The 15592-nt window shown below is 44.1% G+C and overlaps 1 protein-coding gene across 2 annotated transcripts in view; it reads left to right on the top strand.

Annotated features, from left to right (window-relative positions):
* Nucleotides 1-15592, top strand: part of NUP214 (nucleoporin 214) — a 385271-nt gene that overhangs the window by 27527 nt on the left and 342152 nt on the right. For both annotated transcript variants that reach the window (XM_085613954.1, XM_085613953.1), the window contains exons 4-6: nt 1681-1879; nt 2576-2646; nt 3167-3230. In XM_085613954.1, the coding sequence (XP_085470080.1) occupies nt 1681-1879; nt 2576-2646; nt 3167-3230 (334 nt within the window). The remainder of the gene's footprint in view (nt 1-1680; nt 1880-2575; nt 2647-3166; nt 3231-15592) is intronic.

The raw sequence follows: 15592 nt of genomic DNA, 5'->3' as shown, positions 1-15592 counted from the left end.
TTCCATCAGTGTATGTCCTTGCTTTTTGTTTTGTCCCACCCAGTAAGGTGCTCTATGTGGAGTCAGTGTTCACTAACGCCTATCTGTCTATCATCAAACCAGATGCATGATTGTTTTATTTAGCAGATCTATGGTGAGAAAGTGTTTTTAAAGATGGGGATGGTCCTGGATTTGAGCTTTAGATAGTGGGAGGTGTGTTAGAGGAAAATATAAGTTGCGTGCTCATGAGGGGGAGTTTGATGAGACGCAGCGTCAGCTGAACAGGTAAAAAGTGTCTTGAACACAAGGATAAGCACATATTTCTTTGGGAGCCAGTGGGGTTCATTCAGTGAGAGTCCGAAGGAATGTATGAAAATTGAGAAGCATCTGCAGAGCTCCGACTATGCGAGTAGTCTGCAGAAGGTGATGGCTGAGATTTTAAGATAGTTCCGCATAGTAAATAGTAAGCATGTACAAGTGTTTCCTTCTGGAGAAACAATCGTTAGAAGAGGCTGAAAGTGCTAAGATCCGTTAAAAGAACAGAAGCATTTTTGCCACTGAAAATGTTCTGTTGCCGTTACACAGCCCTAGTGGTAGCACTTAGCTGGGCTGGCAGCGGATCCTATACTTCCACCAATGGATGGTTTGTTTAGTGAGACAGATAACTGTGTTCTTGTCCACAGCGCTGTAAGATATTGCAAGGATTGTAAGAAAGTACTGTCCAAAAGTACAATATTTCTATGATGGTGTGGAAGGAGCTTCCAATGGCAGTCCGCACACTCCACTTGCTCGCTCCCACCCCATGTCCCCTATAGCTGTTTTCTGCAATCAGTAGCATTCCATATCGTGGAGCTGTGTCTCAAAGGGCTGTAAAACTATCATTTGATGTGAGCAGGAGACTGTGATACTATGGGAATTGAGATGAGACCTTTTTCCCCCCTTAGAATCGGGGTGTCCATTATGGGTGCTAGAAGACCAAATCTGTGTTGCATGTTAACGGTATTCATATAATATACATTTACCTGCAATGAATTTAAATTTACTTAGTCCGTGATTTTTTTTCTGATTCTGGATCGGACTCTACATTAGACTGTCCTGCTTTAGATTCTGAAAGTGAGCTGTACCCTTTGTACCCTGTTGGACCGATTCCTTACCTGCTGTCCGGCATCTTTGTTCTTTTCCAATTTTGCAACTTAAATTTTCCTTTTGTAAAAACATGTGTATGCCATTTCATCAATTCCCAGCATGAGTTTAACTGACTCATGTAAACGGTGGTACACATCGCATGCCATTACATCGCTGTCATTACAACAACCGCGTTGTTCCATCACATGCCATTACAATGCAAGCCGTTACAACGTAGGGGGCAGAAGGTGTTGGATTTTAAATCCAACACCTTCCCTACTGTTGCACAGACTGAAGTTAGAATAGTAAATTATACTACTCCAACACCCAGTGCCCCCACCCCACAGCAAGTCATTGTTTGCGTTCTAATGGTATGCAATGTAGCAACGTGGTTGTTGGAATTACCGCGTTGTTATGGCATGCGTTCTAAATGCATGCGTTCTAACGTGGTCTATTCATAAATGGCATTGCACCTAGATTTGGGTCAGTCCGTGGAGTGCATATCACTAATAAAAATAGAAATAAAATGTTTTTTTGTGCATTGGTTATTTATGTGCACTTTTTTCTACTCCGTAGGCTCGACAGCCAAAACGCCCTTTCACATACTACAAGCTGGCAAAAGATGCAAGTAGCATGGTGTCCGACCTCAAGTGGAACCCTGCCGTTCCTTCCATGGTGGCTGTATGTCTGAGCGACGGCAGCATGTCTGTCCTGCAGGTCACTGACACAGCTAAGGTCTTTGCTTCCCTGCCATCTTCTGTGGCAGTCACATCAGGTGAGAAATACATTTCTGGTTTCACCAAAACGTTGGAACTTGTTGTGTGCCCCCTTTGCTCTTCGTAGGCTGTGCCTCCAATGAAACGTACACAAACATGTATAATGGGCAGTCACCATCTGAGTAATTAGGTGTCTCTTACTGAACATGTCGGGGTGTTTAGTGGCTGTTGATATACTTACCCATTTCAGGTGCTTGGGTAATTGTCAGGAAGTCCTTTGTGGGGTGCTGCAGTTCTGTTCTTTTGCTTCTTGGCTCCATCTTGGGCTAGCAGTATTGAATGTTACCACCCTTTCGGAGCAGAGAAATCCTGTCATAGCATTAAAAGTTATTGGAGAGTTGACTGAACATTCCTCTACGTCCTCGAAGAAGAATGACACTGTTAGTCCTGTGACAACTTGGGGCCAGATGGTGAAAAGTATGCCTCTGTTTGCTGTTTTCTGTCACTGCGTCATATGTTGCTGTTTACAAACAAATTAATAAAGCAGCATTACATTTATACCTCTAACTCTAAATGCCTGACCGTAAAGAAAGTCCATGCAGCCGCTTGTATCCGTTTCTGTCCTACACTGTTATTTAACACATTTGTAGAGGTACACAACTCAACACCTGTGTCAGCAGCACTGCTGATAGTGTTGACTGTAGTGATGACTGGGTCATTTAACAGTTTAGTTTTATTTATGTATTGATTTACAGTTTGTTGGAGTCCCAAAGGGAAGCAGCTGGCTGTTGGGAAGCAGAACGGCACAGTGGTGCAGTATCTACCGGTAAGCTAATGGTAACAAACTTGTGGGAATATCATACTGTCCGCAGACGCCTTTGGGTTATACAAACAGACTGTGAATCAGTGACCGAGTCTGAAGCTGTGGTGGTGCAGATTAGCGGACAATAGTGTATGCCCTTGATTTAGCAAACTGCCTGTAATCCTGAGCGCTGAGTGCTGTGCCTATGGGCAAGCTGGTGGTGCGGTAAATCCTAAGACATTTGTACAGCGCCTGTCTTTGGCTTTATCCTTTAGGTTTAACATATGTTGACAAGAAACTGCTTCAGAAGTGGTTTATGGCTGCACCATTTTTCTTTTTTCATGAGGAAATTCTGAGCCTCCAAGTTCTTGGAACAATAGTAGCCTAGACAGTGGATTGGCTTCATCCGCACTGTGTACATGATGAAAGGGTAGACCTTAAATCGACTCATTTCTGATAGTGTGTTTGGGTGTTTGCTCTGGAGACCTCCAAGTGAATGGCCATCCAGATGTTATGATCCAATCCTCTTGTTTCTCTTTTCTAGAACCTGCAGGAAAAGAAAGTTATTCCATGCCCACCATTTTACGACTCGGAAAATTCAGTCAAAGGTACAACTTGTTATTTGCAATGAGTCTATTGCTACTTCCAGTATCAGTTTAGTTTATTGTGCCTTCTCAACTAGTGAAACAGTTGTGTGATAGATGGACCTATTTTGTATAATTTATTTCAGACTGTAAGGTGAGGTGTGCGCCATAATTGTATACCTTTTAAAAAAACAGTGATTTGTATGTTGTTGCGCTAGACATGCTTCAGGACTCTTGAGTTGTTGTGCGGTAGTGAAAGATAAAAATTGCTGAATGGAAATGCTGGAATCAGTCTTAATGACCAACAGTTCCTCCAGGAAGCATTCCATTGTATCTGTTTTAAATGCATCTGTGCTTCTGCAGAAAGGGGTGAAACTATGGAAACCCATCATACCATGGCACACAAAGAGAGCGTCGGTGCTCCTCGAAATGGGAACACAGGTAATGTGTTTTAGCCCCATTGGGCCTCGTCCGTGAGGTGTAAATTGTGCCTAACACAGCAAGATCCAAACCAAGGTCTGACATAACCTGCCAGCAAGCAGACTCCTATAGAATACATAGCAGAAAAGCGGACTGGATAAAATCTTTCTAATTCCTTACAAATACAGCAAATTTTGCTTTGTTGCATTCCCTCCACTGTTGGTTTTTAAACCTTTCTTTATCATCATGTAAAAGATCACCTGTATCTCATTGATGGACCTTCTCCAACCGGCCAGATTGCTATGCCATGACCCTGCTGAGCAAGAACACAAGAGGCCCCAAACATCCTTTGACCTTATTTAGTCTCGTATTTTAGATGCAGCTGGAGTCTCGGTGACACACTGATTCCTGACCCACATCTTGATCCAACCCTACACATTTTGTGTGCTTTGCAGTTTAATGGAGACTTGTTAACAATTTCGGGCAATTATAGGAAGTGAGACGCTGGGAACCCAGAAAAATAATTCCAGTCTATAGCTCACAGGAGACAACAAGGTCATATCTCCTTCATTGTGCACTGTCTCCTTCTTATATACCTAAATAATACAATATTACTGGTTTTGTGCAAGATTTCTGGTTTTTCAAGAGCTTCTTCAGTTGGTTTTGTGGCAAATTCCTATATTTGAGATCAAACGCAAGACATTGGGTAAGTACTCCTTTTTGACATGGTCACCCCTACTTTTTGCCTGGTACGTGATGCGATTTTGACTGGAAGTGCACTGGGTTCGTGTTAACGTGGTCCCCAGTGCCAGATCTTTCCCAAAACTGTACAGTTATCCCCCCCTCCCCGGTGGCAATACCCCTGGTATCTAGAGCCTGAGGTACTAAAGCGGGTATCTTAGGGCAGCAGCATGAATTGTACCTCCCTAAGGGACCCCTCACCAAGCACATGCAAGGCTGTCATTGCAACCTACCAACTTCTGATGCGCTCGCTGACTGGTTTCTTCCAGCCTGCCACCCGAGCCACTGTTCTGACCTCCTAGGGTGAGAGTCTCTGCTCTAAGGAGACCCAGAACAAAAGCATGTCTGGGAAGAGGGTATCACACCACTTCCCACAGGAGGACCTCGACTGGCAAGCTTCAAAGAGATCCTGACTTTGAATGCAAATCTGGCTCCCCTCACAGGAGAGGAAGCCAACATCCTTAGTCCAGAGCCCCCTTGGCACCCGGGCAGGTGGGGAAAAATAGCTAGTCGGGTAGTAGTGCCACCCCCAGGCTAATACCACCCCTAAGGTGGGCTAAACTGAGGTGGACACAACTTTTCAGAAGTAGCCATCTTTGTGGTGGCATAGTTAACAATTCTGGGACAGGGTTATGCCCATTTACCACAGGAAGTGGTCATATATGGGGCGTAGGGACCCCAAGGCGTCTGTAGCCCCTTGGCTACTACCCTACACTTCCCTAAAACCCCTAAATTGAGTATTTAGGCGGAGCCCCTGGCACCAGAAGAGCCTGACTACCTACGAAGAAGGACACTGAAGAGATGCAAAAGCAGAAGACTGAAGAGGTCAACTGACTTGGCCCCAGCCTTGTCGGCCTGCTTGCTGTTCCTCATCAAAACTGCACCAAAGACATCTCCTTAGGACTGCCTGCCTTCAATAAAGAAGCAAGATCTTGCCTGGAACAGCAGCACTGTTCACTGCATCCTGCAGAGACTCCAAAGAAAGGACTCTGAGGACTCCGGAACCTCCGAAATCTGAGGCCACCACTGCACCTGCCGTTCCAAGCCTGAGGTGAATTGGGCCAACAGTGCCATCAAGGTCCCCCAGAGCCCATCGTGATTTTACTCCTTGTGGACCCTCCAACATCGCCTGCAGCCTCTGCACGCAGGCCCCCTATACCGCGACTGCTCCCGGTAAGAAAACCCGGCACCTAAATGCACAATACTCCTCTGCACCCATTGCCCCTGGGCACTGGAGAAGAGGCCCAAAGGTGTCCCTACGTCCCCGAGAATCGAGAGACCTCAAGCACCCCCCATTCCCTGACTATGTTTTGCACCTTTGCAGCCACCCTCCCTAGTGCCCCTGGTGGTGATCTGCTGGTACTGCCATGGACCTGGCCCACCACTCACCTTAACTCCTGGAGAAGGGTCCCGTAAGTCACTGTATTATACCTGAATGCCACATTGACTTTTCCTCCAATAGGATAACATTGCAGCTTCTAGAAATTATATATATATATATATATATATATATTATCTACTGGCGGTCGCCAGTAGATAGTTATAGTTAGGACCCTGTTTCCATAGGAAATCCGCAACATTCTATTTGGAATAACTTTGGCGCCGGTCGATGAATCCTCGCGAAATTTTCAAAATAGGTGGGGCGCTACGCTCCGCTCCTACCCTGAAAGTCTCGGGGGGATTCGTCAAGCGGGGGCTGAGAAAAAAGGGGGGTCCCAAAACACGTTTTTCCCATGCATTTTTCCATAGGACCTTTAGACACAGCTACAGCCCGAACGGCTGAACAGAGTTACTTGAAATTTGGCAGAGAGGTAGTCCTCAGGTCAAGGAAGTGCCTTTTGTAGGTCTGGTGTAAATCTGTTCAGTAGTTCCTGAGAAAATAGCATTTAAATCAATATATATATGTGGGCGGAGCCTAACCACACATCTCATCCTGAGATCTGATTGGCTGTCAGCACTTCATCCAAGAAGTGTTGGCAGCCATCTTGGGACCAATATACATGATAGCACCTCATTAAAAAGCATTGCAGTTAATAGAAGATTTTAAGACTTTAGTTACATTATAAATCATTTGTTGATGGTACCATACTCATTTTAGGAATTGTGGTATGTTCTAAGGTGATTTCACCATGTGAAAAAGCCTTCTGCTGGGATATCATGATTGAGAGAAAAATATTTTCTCATGCTTTTACCACAGAGGTTTGGAAGGTGATCTATAAGCTAAACTGAGAGCTTATTTTCTGTAAATTCACATTATCTTTCTCAGTCATGTGAGAATGAAGTCTGACATTCTCAGTAAAACATGTACATCCAACAAGGGCAGAGACTGTCAGTTGATTCCTTTGTGTTCTACTGCAGCTTTCCAGAGTGTTCCAAAGAACTACTAGAGCGCTAACCGTCCTACTTATGATAAATGTATGGCACACCTGAAGCCATCTTGCTTGGATTAAAGTGGTAACTCTTAAAACATTTAATTTAAAAAGGAACAAAATGAGGTGGTTCATTTTTCCATAAAAAGTATGATTAGTGCTGCATAAAGAAAAATTAGGGCACATTTTGAGTGACTTCTCAAATCCTGGCATGCAGACTGAAACATGCACTTTCAATACCAGCAGCAGTTTTCCCTGGTGAGCAGTAGCTTTACTACAGTGATCTAATGAGCAAAAAGAGTGCTAACATTCTGATTTTATGGCAAATGTGTGACACATTTGAATGCCTTCTTGATGGAATCAAAGTAAAAAACTGAAAGTATTTCCTACTGAGGAGACTGCAGTAAATGAGGAAATTAGGAAACTTCATAACAAATAAGTCTCCCAAGATGGCCACCAGAGACAAAAGAGCCCAAATGTAGCCCAAATATCACCCAGATGTAGCCCAAGTATAGCCCAATGACAGAATGTCCAAGAATGTTCTTAAAAACAACTAGAGCACTTACTGTCTTCTTTATGACAAAAGTATGGCACACCTGAAGCCATCTTGATTGGAATAAACTGGTAACACTTAAAACATTTAATTTAAAAAGGAACACAATGAGGGGGTTCATTTTGCCATAGAAATTATGATTAATGCTGAAGAAAGAAAATGAGAGCACATTTTGAGTGACTTCTCAAATCCTCTTCTATTTCATTAAAAAATTCTGACATGCAGACTGAAACATGCACTTTTAATACCAGGAGCAGACTTCCATGGTGAGCAGTAGTTTTACTACAGTGATCTAATGAGCAACTAGAGTGCTAACATTCAGAATTCATGGCAAATGTGTGACATATCTGAATACCTTCATGATGGAATCAAAGTAAAAAACTGAAAGCATTTCCGACTGAGAAGACTGCAGTACATGAGGAAATTAGGAAACTTCATAACAAATAAATCTCCCAAGATGGCCACCGGAGACAAAAGAGCCCAAATGTAGCCCAAAATCACCCAGATATAGCCCAAATATAGCCCAATGACAGAAGTGTGCAAAACACTTATTATTTTGTGTTTTTGCAGTGTTATATAGTGCAGACTTGTCAGGTATTGGAGTGCTTTACATGAGCATTGGTTACATCACACAAGAACAAATTCATTTTGGTTGTAGACATGGGGAGACTAAGTGATTTGACCAGAATCACAGAATGTCGAGCTGAAGCAGAAACTTTAACCTGGTTCCCCAGTTGCAAAGTCTGCAGTTCTGGAAGTAACACCACATCCTCTCCCCTATGTGCAACATTTAATCAAGTTGTCAACTAGATAAAAAAACATAAAGATAACAAATAATTTAAAAGTGCTTTGTCGCTATTTGAAAACTCAGAAAATATGTCCTTATTTTAGTCTTTTAGAGCACTAACCATAATTTTGATGCCAATAAGACCCTCTCATATATGTAATTTCTAAAGGAATGCTCTAGGTATTACAGTTTTGATTACATCAAGATGATGTCAGGCGCTCCACACTTTTGTAATAAATATAGAATGTTAGCAATCTAGTTGTTCATTAGGATACTGTTGAGAGGCAGAGGCCAGGGGCACGGACTCTGAAAATTGAAGGCAGGTAGGAGGGTGCAAAGGCAACAATTTAACCACACTGAGCAGGCAGGAAGGGCCGTGGAAGCACAACAGACTATGGAGGGCAGTGGAAAGGGGGGCAGGGGCAACAAACCAACAATACAGGACTTGCAAGAGAGGCTGTTGGAGGGAAGATCTATTACGGGTCAAGGGAGCTAGGGGCGGTCCCCAGAGCCCCGGGAGCCACCACAGAACTGAGCAGGAGAGTGAGTCAGGGACAAAAGGGGCACCTTAATTTGAGCCGGGGTGCCTAGGAACGCTTGCTCCAAAAATGAAGAAAACAGACATATGAGACATGGAATTGGAGGCAGAATACAATGGCAGTTTAATGAGAAGATGCAACTTCAAAGAAACCGCAGAATAGAGACCTAAAGTACAAAATACAGAATCCAGATAATCATACAGCTGTCATGATATTCTCTGTATCTCAATTAATGGACTGACAGAGAGAGAGAGAAAACACATCTATAAATGCATCATGAGAAACAAGTTACACCAAGGAAAATGTTACCTAGGGACACTCACATTTACTCTTAGAGCAAGCATTCCTGCAATTACAATACAACATCTTTTAAATGCAAAAGTAAAGAGAACAATGGTTAAACATAACATGACATTTCATATAGGTAAAATAGAATAAGATACTTCAAGCAAAGCCGAGCAAGACATTTTAAGCAAAGGAAGACAAGAGCTCCCAGTTCTTGGGGAAAACCTGCACAGCCTGTTAACCTACATACAGACGGCGAGGTTGTCCGTCGATATCTGTGGGTGCTCCCTTTTTATATCATTTTGTGGGCTCCTTTGCACGCTACATCTACCTACGTATGCTACCCAAAAGCTTCGTCTGCAGATTTTACCAGACATTTCGTCATTTACCCACTTAATGCTGACAATGGACTGGGTGAAAAGGTCAGTCTCTCAGGCCAATCGCTTATCGTAAGTTCCATAGAGCAAGCAGAAAATAATGGGTATTGTACAGGAATTCAATATATTCATGTATAAAATCTCCTCAGTTCTCCTAACTTGACGCTCTGCGGTTGCCACTTCCTTAAAAGCGGGAAACCTGCCCAGGAAGCAAGTACCAGTCCAGGATGCAGCCTACTGTATGTCGACAGCTTCAGGGGGATGTTGAACTTTGATACCGAGCACGGAGCACTCGGGTAGGGTGGGGGCTACTAGTTTGGAGCAGAAGGCCTCGCAGACCTGCCTTCAGACTGCTATACACTAAAATTGCAGAGCTATGGTCAATTTAACAAAGAGGCCTACATATTGAACAGAAGGGCCTACACAGGGGTTTTATGCTGGCTGAGTGGTAAGGATGTCTCAGGATAATTATATAGCAACACAGGACCCGCTGGTCAATTTAATACGGCCTACAAATGCGGCTGGCAGGGCAAGGACAAGGGTCTCATACTTCAGGTGTGGACAGAACGGGCCAGGGGCCCCCTGTGATACAAAATCTACCCTCCTTCAAGGCTGTGGCAATGTAATAGACCATTGTGGGCAGAAGGAAGAGGCAATGGTAGTACAACCATACATGCCAACAGACCCGATTCAGCCAGGAAACGTCCAATGTTTTTAAGCTCAAATGGGCTTTATTTGATCTGTCTCCTGTCTACAATATCCTCTTTTTCAATGTAACTCAAAGGGGAAAATCAATACCCCAGTTTTTTTTCAAAATCTCCCTCTTACCAAGTTCAAAATGTTCGCAAGTATGGTACATTGGATCATGGAAGGAAATGGGATAGGGACATGGACTTGGATAACAGAGGACAGGAGAGACATGGAGAGGTGCACCAAACTGACCCTGCAGGGCAGGCATCAGGGTTTGCAGCAGCACAATACACCACACAGGGCATGCAGGACGGGAGTGCAGCACAACAATCCATAGAAAGCAAGAGGGAGGGGACAGGACCATGCACATGGACAACAGAGAACAGAGGGGCAAGAGGCAATGGTAGCTAGCTGACCATAATGGACAGACAGGAGAGAAGGCTGCAGCATAACAGACCATAAAGGGCAGGAGGGACGGATCAGGGGCATTACAATGGAACAGACAAGCCAGGAGGGAGGGAGTAGGGGTCTGCACATGTAAACAGAGGGCTGGGGGCAAGGGGGCAGGGCAGGAGCAGCAAGATGGCCATGGAGGTCAGGCAGGATGGGCACTAGAAGCAAGACACAACATGAAGAGCAACAGTGAGACTGTGATGGCATACACACAGACCATGGAGGGAAGGTGGGAGGGGGTCAGGGGCAGCTAACTGACCACACAGGGAAGGTGGGAGGGGCCATGGCAGCACAGAAGACCATGCATGGCAAGTGGGAGGGTTAGTGGCAGCACAATGGCTATGATGGGCAAGAAGGAGGGTGCAGGGGCATGCACAAAGGACGATGGAGGATAGAAGGGAGGGTCAGGACCTGTGCACAGACAAGAAAGTTCAGGGGAAGGGGCCTCACAACAGACCACACGGGGCAGGCAGGAGGAGCAGTTGCAGCACAACAGACCAGGGAGGGCAGAAGGGTGTGGCAGTACAATGGACCATGTAGGACAGGAGGAAGAGGATAGAGGCATGGCATGTGGACAGGCAGGGTGGAGGTGGCAGGGACAGGTTACAGTCATCTGACAATGCTAGGCAGGTGGGAGGGGAGTGGCAGCTCAACAGAACACTCAGAGTAGATAGGAGTGGCAGGTCCATGGGACATGGTGGGCAAAAAGGATGGAGCAGGGGCATGCACAAAGACATCGGAGGGCAGGGGGAAGGAGAATAGGGGCAGCAAGCTAAGCACAGAGTTTAAGCAGGAGGTCAATGATGGGGCATAGAATTGGGCAATGGAGGGCAGGAGGAGTGGACTGGTACATCATACTAAATTGAGGGCAGTGGCAGCACATCAGACCATGCATGGCAGGAGGGAGGAGGCTAGTCCATGGATTCACACAACAGAGGATAGGGAGGAGGGGGATGGGGCAGCAAGCTAACTGTTCAGAGAAGGCGGGTATTAGAAACTTTATTGTTTTTAAAACATTTTGTCTGTGCAAACTACTTAAAATATGAACAAGTATGCAGCATAATCTCACTTTTATTCAGGAAGAAGAAGAAGTTAGTGACTGTGACTCCGGGCTCACTTGGCAAAAACACCCCCTGACCCTCCACCCCCTATCGCAAAATGTAATGCCCGTGAAAAGGGTAGGTGAACACAGTGTTATATAGAACATAGTCCTGAGAGCACGATTGAAAATGAAAACTAGATATAGTGTATGGTATAAACTATGCACCAAAAAGTGTGATATAAGATGAACCAGGCGTGAAATATAATATGCAATACATTGTGCGCAATGACAGATTCATTGGAGAGCGCGAGATAGCACAGGCACTAGCGTGTGCTATGCGATATGCGCCTTGGAGTGTAATATGCACAGGGCAGTGTTGTGTAACCTAACTAGTCTCTAAAGTTGTAATATAAAATATGTGCTGGGGAGTGTAACGTTGCATATGCACTGTGACAAAGATATGGATCCCAAATTGTAATATGTATGGCATAGCACTGTGCGTTATAACATAGGCATCGAGGAAGGCACGTTAGATGGGGCAATATAACCCGTGCGAAGACAAGTGTGGCATAACATTTTTACGGGGTGGTGTTACAGTGCACTTGGGCTAGAGAGTGTCATAGCATATGCACTAGCTAGTGGAATACAATACAGAGGTGTGTGGCACTCGGCAGGCAATGGTGGGTGTAACACAGCATTGGGCTCTGTCAGGAGCGCGCTGTGACTCGCAAGTGATGTTCGTCCCCTTTCCAGAGAGTAAAATAAAAAGTATTACACATCCGGCAGTGGATGTGTGTTTTATTAACTGTGAGGGGGGTTTCTTGCATAGTTTTGGTCGAATTTTTATCGAATCCCCTTTGAATGGCTTGGTGTGCATGTGTATTAAATGTGCCCGTCAATAGCTACCCATGTTTGTATAAATAAACGACAAGGGTGTCTACCGGGATTAGGCACGGTAGAGCATCAGACATGTCAGAGCTTCACTAGTGGTGTAAATACATTCCACGTGGATTAATTGCATGCATAGTCGCCTTTTAATGAATATCACGCAAATCGTCATGGTGATAGGTACGTACGGTTTGTCCAGCATGTCCTAGGTGTGTCTATAAATATATATTTTTTAAAAATAATAAAAAACAGTGGCCGGCCCTGGGGATTGGGGTCAAAAAAATATAATTAGGAGACAGGCCCTGGGGGATGGGGTCATCAGGGCCAATAAATTAGAATAAGAAGGGGAACCACACAGCCCCCCTTCTTAAAAAAATAAAATAAATAAAAGACTGGCATCGTGCCGGAGGCCATGCCCCCTCCATGCAGCACTCTGCAAACGCGCCCCCAACAGGCATCTCCAGTATGCGCCAGGGAGCTGCGCTGCAGACAGGTGTTCTGAGGCCAAGCCCCTTTTTACACCTCTCTGCAACGCAGCTCTGTGGCGCTTACTGGAGGTACCTAGTGGTCTAGTGTGACCCTAGGGACCCTTAGGATTCAAGGGGACTTAATCTCTCAACTTAGAACAGCCACAGGGCGCGTTTACACAGTGGTGAAGGGAGGGGACGGGGCCTGAGGTGACGTGTGCAAACACGCACCATGGCACGTTTTAAATTGGGGATATAATTTCCCTTCAATACTGAGGGCCCCTGGGGGCTAACTAGCCCACCAAGTGCTTCCAGTAAGCGCCACTGAGCTGCATTGCAGAGAGGTGGTCCAGGCCGTGCCACTTTTTACACCTCTCTGCAACGCAGCTCTGTGGCACTTACTGGAGGTACCTAGTGGGCTAGTTGGACCCTAGGGACCCTCAGGACTCAAATGAACTTAATCTCCCAACTAAAAACGGACACAGGGCGTGTTTACACAATGGTGAAAGGAGGGGACGGGGCCTGAGTTAACGTGTGCAAAAACGCCCTGTGGCCTGTTTTAAGAGGTAGTTTTAATCCCCATGCCCTATTATATACTAGGGGCTTATAGAGGAGGTAAGGCTAATCACAGGGGGACCCCAACGCATAATGTTCCCTAGTGTATGTAGGTGTTTTCACTGTATTCTAAGTGTCTTTTAACATAGCACTGGCTCTAGGACTGGTTAGTCAGACTCAGTTACCACCAGTATCCGTCTGAAAAAGTTGAGGGTACAGGATGATTTTGCAACAAGGCTTCTTTCTGCTCTTCTTTTTGTTCTTTCTGCACGTTATCCTTCTTCCTGCACTTATCTTCGTATTTGAGGACTTCTGTTGCTTCTTTCTGCACTTCTTTTGTTTCTTTCTGTGCATTTTTTCTTCTTTCTTCACATGTCCTATCTCTGTAGGCATAGTTAGAAATTAGCATTTAAAAAACCTTTGAAATTAACAGAAAAAACCATAGGTTTCAGGCACGTTATAGTTAGGAATTAGCATTTAAAAAACCTCAGAAATTCACTGAAAAAACCATAGGTTTCAGGGGTGTTATAGTTAGCTGGACTTTTCACTTGTACAAAACCATTGAAATTCCCCCGTTATAGTTAGTTCAGCTAACTATAACTCGCGCGCCCGCAATGCACTGCTGATGACGTCACATATTACATCACTCATGACATGGTCAGTGACATCACTCATGACATCACTGATGACATCTCAAATGACATCACTGATGACATCACTGATGACATCATCCTTGTGATAGAGTGGCAGACCTCCTCTCACCCTAATATAACCTTTGATACACACATTCAAAAATAGAGACTAAAATTTTCAAAACAATGGACATACCAATACCAGTTACAACAACCTCTTCAGTAATTCTAAGATCCACATACACATCCACTCATTCACCAACAGTCCAATACAGTCACTCATACATGTACTCACTCATCATATGTACTCATACACCTATACATCCTGTTACACAATGCCACTCATCCATAGTTACTCACACACATAGTCACTCATGCTAATAAAGAATCAAACATACATTTACTTGCATATACAGTTATACACACACCACCACACTTACTTCTACGGAAACTTACACATACTTAGTCTTTTAAACAATCACTTATAGAAACACATACTTATTCATACAGGAACTCTTTCAATCTCTCACTCTCACATATACTCACATATATACACCAATAGTCACATATACTAGTTTAAAACATATGTAGTTACTCATAAAGACACTATTGAGACAGTCATTCACTCACTAACACACCCATACACACACTCATCCACCCATACAGTCCTGCACACATACTGTGTTCAACACATACAAACAGTGAGTCACTCATTCATGCACCTATGCACTACGTAATACCCCCACCGAACCATGCAGACACTCAGACTGATACTCAAAAAACCAACAAATAACCTATATAGACACCCATGTAGCTACTCACCAACCCATGCAGCCACTTATACACAAAGTGAGAGACTGATACAGATATTTACATATTTAAACATTACTCACTAAGCCATGTATTCACTATGATACACTTAATCAGTCAGTTACACAATCAATTTTTCAAAAACAAATCATCCATTTAGACACTTATATACCCATTTATTCTTCCATCGACCTTGAGATATACATATATAAAACATATTTAATTTTCAGAATAACACACATTCACTGGATGATGTCATCAGTGATGTCATCAGTGATGTCATTTGAGATGTCATCAGTGATGTCATGAGTGATGTCACTGACCATGTCATGAGTGATGTAATATGTGACGTCATCAGCAGTGCATTGCGGGCGCGCGAGTTATAGTTAGCTGAACTAACTATAACGGGGGAATTTCAATGGTTTTGTACAAGTGAAAAGTCCAGCTAACTATAACACCCCTGAAACCTATGGTTTTTTCAGTGAATATATATATATATATATATATATATATATATATATATATATTCATTCATTCATCCATCCCCATCGGAAAAAACAGAACGGACCACAGCAATGTGCCTTCTTGAATCGTTTATTATTTAGGGTGCAGGTCTCGCCACAACGCGTATCAGCCCACCACAGGCCTTGATCACATGACATTGGATACGCGTCATCGCCGTGCTTTTAAAGTGATAAGTGCTCATATAATCATCAACACATGTGTAAACGTATCAATAGACATAGCAGACATTTCTGTGTTCACGTAACATTGCAGG

This window comes from Triturus cristatus, chromosome 1_2 (assembly GCF_964204655.1).
Source record: "Triturus cristatus chromosome 1_2, aTriCri1.1, whole genome shotgun sequence".
NCBI classification, from domain to species: Eukaryota; Metazoa; Chordata; class Amphibia; order Caudata; family Salamandridae; genus Triturus; species Triturus cristatus.
This window is presented reverse-complemented; position numbering and strand designations above follow the sequence as displayed.